Source organism: Vigna umbellata, chromosome 4 (assembly GCF_029865625.1).
Source record: "Vigna umbellata cultivar VRB3 chromosome 4, Vumbellata_1.0, whole genome shotgun sequence".
In the NCBI taxonomy this organism is placed as follows: Eukaryota; Viridiplantae; Streptophyta; class Magnoliopsida; order Fabales; family Fabaceae; genus Vigna; species Vigna umbellata.
Genome location: NC_142168.1, coordinates 52,872,920 through 52,878,779, shown reverse-complemented (window position 1 = coordinate 52,878,779; position 5,860 = coordinate 52,872,920). Strand labels below are relative to the sequence as shown.

General features: G+C 38.4%; 1 protein-coding gene across 1 annotated transcript; it reads left to right on the top strand.

Annotated features, from left to right (window-relative positions):
* The first annotated feature begins 3,963 nt into the window (after positions 1–3,963).
* LOC148200589 (uncharacterized) lies at positions 3,964–4,530 on the top strand. Its single transcript, XM_088112995.1, has one exon. It carries the CDS (start codon positions 3,964–3,966, stop codon positions 4,528–4,530), a length of 567 nt encoding a protein of 188 aa, XP_087969121.1.
* Positions 4,531–5,860: the final 1,330 nt, after the last annotated feature.

Here is a 5,860-nt window from a genome sequence, read left to right as displayed (position 1 = left end):
GAGTTTTGATTTTGCTGATGATGTTTTTCAATTATGTGAAGTTGGTCCCCCTTGTTTGATATGTATTATGTTAACTGGAGAAGCAATTGAATTTTTGTCTCCTTTCCAATCTCAATCATATTAGTCTGAACCATTTTTGTGGGCAAGACTCACCCACAATTTGAGTTTGAGTATATGACCAATAATAGGCCAAGAAAAAAAAACAACCATTCTCAAAAATTGTTTAAAATAACACAAAAGAAATTAAGCAAAAATACTAAATAATTGTTTAAAAGAGTTTTTTTTTTTAACTGGCGCACCCCCTGCTATATTCACACCCCTGTACACAAAGCAGAACTTTTGACGCAGCCCTTGAAATTACTAAGTTCACACCTCTGTCCACTAACACATAATTTCCGATGTACCCTCTGAAATCAATAAGTTCACACCCTTATCCACTAAAACAAAAGTCCTGATGCACCCCCTTGAATTACTAAGTTCACATTCCGACCCATATTCTAACATGTCTACAACACCCCCTTATATTTCTAAGTTCACTCCTCTTCCTTACAAGTGGGTCCCACAATTTTTAATTATGTTTTTTTTTAACAAAACTCCAAACTTCACTTCTTCTTCACTCTCTTTTCCTGATTTAAAACACATGACTCTCACATCATTTACGTGACACAATTCCTCCCCCACACACTTCACTTTCTCTTTCTTTTTTCTTCAAATATTATTTTATTCTTTTTACTCACACCCCACACTACCACTCCTTCTTCCTTTCACGTAAACCACCCCATGCACTCACTTCATTCTATCTTGTTTTTTTCTTCACTCCTTATTCCCTTCACACTTAACATCACACACATGCACCCTTTTCTTTCTCCCTTTTTTTTTTTCTTTCTTACTCCAAATGAAATCCAAAAAGCTTTTTCTTCTTCTTTTTTCTCTACATACTTTTTAATTCATCTCCTTTTCTTCTCTACTTTCTCCAGATCTATTAACTCCCCCTCTCCCCCTCACTATTTCTTCACTTTGCTTTTCAACACACATACCCAAACTCCCATTTTTTTTTCTACATAACATGCATGTAAACCACGCTCAATTCTCGCATTTTTCATAACACCCCTTCTTCCTCCTTACTTCTTTCTTCACGTAAAAAGAAACACAAACCACCCCTAGCCTCCCTTTCTCTCCTTTGTTTCTCCATACATCAACTCCATCTTTTCTTTTTCAACTACTAACTCTACTTCCATTCATTTATTTTCTCCTTCCACACAAGCACCAAACTCCATTTTCCTCACTGTTTTTCATCCAAAATTGTGCCCTATATATCACCTTTCTTCCTCCTCTTCTCTTTCCACCATCTAACCCATTTTTAAGAAACTCTCCTCCTCTTCTTTATAATCCTTCAAAGTATCACACTTCACTTCTTGAATGAAACCCAACCACACACACCCTTCACCAACACTCATTCTCATTTTCATAGTCCAAGTCTTTTTCTTCCAACAATGGAAGAGAACTCTTACTCTCATCCTACCCACACTCTTGGTCAAAGAGTATAGATAAGTGCTCCCTCAGGGAGTTTAACTCATGCAAGGTAAAAAGGAATACAAAATAATACACAATACAACATGGTATATGTGTACCCAAAATATATTTCATAACATGCATCATTTCAAGGAACCCAAAACATATATACTCATTACACAACAAAATTTATTAAAATATATGCATGTATAACCAATTGTATACCCCTTTAGAACACCATTTCGAAGGTCCACATGTATACCCCGTAGTATACCCAATACAATAGCAAAACGAAAATGAACATATAACCACCCCTTCATACAATCCATACATAAAATATATTATACCAAGGTCATGGATGCATAATCACTTTAAAAATAATCATCTTCTACCCATCATACACCATATTATATTCACAAGTTAAACCCCTTACCTCTAGTTTTAATGAGCCTTTAAGAGTTCTTCGGTGTTTTAGCAATAACCAAAAATTCTCCAACACCTCCTTGTTGTTGGAAATAAAACTAAACTATAATGTCTTTAACTGTCAAATGACAGTCTAACATTCTCTGTATCTGATATACATATATACCCACTGTGGTTAATAAGAAATAACACTTGTTATTCTCTCTCTCTATTTTACACCCTCTGCCCATCTTTCTATTGCATTCTCTCAAACACCTTTCAGTTCTAACAGTGGTATTAAGAGCGACAGGTTACGAAACCTGGTGAAGTTTTGTGACGTTGAAGAAGACACTTCAAGAAGAAAGAAGTGTAGAAGTGATGGCCGGAATGATTCACAGTAACCTACCGGTATTTGTCGAAAAGGGCTACGATGATTGGTGCGTGAAAATGGAAGCGATTCTTGGGTTCCAAGAAGTGGATGAAATTGTCAAGAAAGGTTTCAAAGAACCATCGAAGGGTGATTCGGAAGAGGTGAAGAAACTATACAAAGAAAATAAGAGGATGGACTGCAAAGCACGGATGTTGCTGCAACAGTGTGTATCTGAGGCAATTTTCCAGAAAATATCGAAGGCCGACACGACAAAGGAAGTGTGGGATATACTGCAAGAGCACTACAGCAACTCTGGAAAGGTCAAGAAGATCAGGTTGCAATCTCTACAGCGACAGTACGAGCTCCTCTGCATGGTTGAGCAAGAGACGGTGATGGAGTATATTGGGAGAATTCAAGTTGTAGTCAATGCCATGAGAGCATGCGACAAAATCGTGAAGGATAAAAAGATTGTCGAGAAGATACTTCGAACCTTGACACCACAGTACGATCACATCGTGGTTGCCATAGAGGAAAGTAAGGATCTTGAAGCAATGAAAGTGGAAGAACTGCACAATTCTATGGAGGCGCATGAGCAGCACTTAACTGAAAGAAAGAATGCCGAAAAGGATGTGGTGCAAAGCATGAATCAAGCGTTGCAGGTCAGAAACAATCGGAGCTTCAAAGGTCGTGGACCTGGAAGAGGTAGAGGACGGACACGCGGTGGCCAAACGGGTGGTAGAGATATGAAACCCTCTGAACAAATTGGCGAAAACGATGCAAGTGAGCATAATGAGGGAAACAATAGAAGAGGAAGACAGTTTCGAGGCAGAGGAAGAAAGCACAAAAGAAGTGTTCAATGCTACACCTGTAACAAGTTTGGGCATTACTCTACGGAATGCTGGCACAATGAAGCGGCGAAGAACACCAAGAATGACGAGGCAGCGAATCTTGTTCAAGACACATGCGATTCAGAGTCTAACCATGTTATTTTAATGTGCACAACCGAATGGTTTTCACCTTTCAACCGAACGGATGTAGATGATGGAGAAACCGAACGGGTGTCATCTTCAAATGTAGCAGAAGAAGAAACTGAACGTTTGTCCTATTCAAGTGCAGCCGGTGAAGAAATAGAACGACTGTCCTATTCAAGTGCAGCCGGTGGAGAAACCGAACGGCTGTCTTATTCAAGTGCAGCTAGTAAAGAAACCGAGCGGATGTTGTCTTCAAATGCAGCTGATGAAGAAACTGAATGGTCTTTTAATGCAGTAGATGGTGAAGAAGTATTACCTTCAGACCAAACGGTTTCTGAAGAAGAAATGTTGCCTTCAGACCGAACGGTTGCTGTAGAAAATGTGTTGTCATCAGACCAAGCGGTTGTTGAAGAAGTGGTGTTGTTCTCAAACCAAACTGGTGGTACCGAAGAAACCGGACGGCTGATGTCTTCAGACCGAACGGGCGTTGGTGAAGAAAACGGACGGCTATCGTCTTCAGACTAAATAGAAGTCGATGATGAAATCAGACGGCTGTTAAACTGAACAGATGAAGACGATCAGTTGCTATTTAGAGACCGAACGGATGAAGACGATCGGTGGTTGTTTAAAGAACGAACGAGAGTTGACGGTCGGGTGTCTTAAGATCGAACGGATGCACTAAACAGGTGTGACTGTATTGCAGAACACATGTTGCAATCAAGAGTAGCACGACATGCAAATGACCACGCGTCTTATTCAAAGGATATGAGTCATGCATCGAATGTTACAGAAGTTGAACGTGTGATGCTGTCAAGCGAACACAATCACGCTGAGGACGATTCATGTTGGTACTTAGACACTAGGTGCTTTAACCACATGATAGGAAGGAGAGAGTGGTTGATGAATCTTGATCCAAGTATGAGAAGCAGTGTGAGATTCGCAGATGATAGCACGATTACAGCGAAAGGAATTGGCAGAGTCTTAATCGCGGACAAACATGGCGGAGTTGCATATATGGATGATGTACTGTATGTTCCAACAATGAAAAACAATTTATTGAGTCTTGGACAGTTTCTAGAGAAGGGATACATTGTGACGATGCAGCAAGGACACATCGAAGTGTTTGATAAAAGGCAGCGGTTGGTGCTCAAAGCCTCTCTTGCTGCAACTGATACTAGAGATGATAGAAGGAAGAAGAAGAGGATATCTAGAAAATATGAGCATAGGCATGATAAAAGGAGAAACAAACGTCGAAAGAAGAAACAAAGGAAATAAGAGAGTGGAAACAGCCCCGATGGTGATGACTGTGGTGTTCAACTGAAATATCAGAAATAAAGGGAGGCAGTCCGATGTGATAAACGATCAGCCTGGGAAAGCTTGGAGTTAAATTTCTTGGGAGTTTAGTTTTAGAGGGGTGTGTTGGAAATAAAACTAAATTCTAACGTCTTTAACTGTCAAATGACAGTCTAACATTCTCTGTATCTGATATACATATATACCTACTGTGGTTAATAAGAAATAGCACTTGTTATTCTCTCTCTCTATTTTACACCCTCTGCCCATCTCTCCATTGCATTCTCTCAAACACCTTTCAGTTCTAACACTTACTCCTCACATTTTTCCAAATGATTTGCAAATTCCTTGCTTCTCTCTTACAACTCTCATTGTCTAACACAAGAAGTGGACAACTTTTACACTCTCTCACTGATGTTTTTGGTTGGTGCAAAACAAGGTTAATGTTTCTCCCTTTCTCTCACGGTATATAACACTCATTAGTAAAAGACTTTTCCAAACCCAAACAACAACTTGCACTAGCATAGGGGTTGAAATTTTCAAAAGAGACAAAGAAATATAAGGCAAGATTCACTCATTCTAGAACATGCACCAGGGAAGCTAATAAATGAGACAAGTACAAGCAAGGAAATTATAACAAAAGACAAAGAATAAATGCATAACTCACGTGACCATGCTATACCAATAAGCAACCAAAATATTTTTCATTCAATCTGATAAAATAGCAGAGTATAAAATTGACCTAAACATGTTATATTAACATTACGGTAACACATTCATATAAAAAATAGCATAAGCAAACTGAAAGAATAATGTGTGTACCTCCTGCCATTGCAATTTTGTAATCCAAACACAGCTTTGTTTTCTAAACCTTAACTCACTCAAACTCGATGGTGTGTTTTCTAAATAGAAGAGTAGGTTTAGTGATCAAAACTGAGAGTAACCCATTCCCTTATATAAAGTCTGGCCATCACAGGTTCAAAATAAATGGGCTTTACGTTTAAACAAAATTAATAACTGCTCCATAACCTCTATGCAGTTAAAATGATAAAAAATAATGGCTTAATGGATCACTTTATGTTCCTTAAAAATAGGAACTGAAAATGCTATAATATTTATTTTATATTTCAAATAATGCTAACATTATCCTACTTGGTCCATTTATCCAATTATTAACCACAACAAGTGACAGAATATATATGAGCCATAGCGATAGGTCCTCTGATAGTGAGTGTTATCTTCCATGTACCACAATATATATTTCTCTCAACATTAGCTCTCAACTTAATGCATAAACCATATGTTTATGCTT

Bases quoted from the DNA above. Each gene is read 5' to 3' on its own strand.
- LOC148200589 (XM_088112995.1), top strand. From the start codon at position 3,964: ATGTTGCAATCAAGAGTAGCACGACATGCAAATGACCACGCGTCTTAT.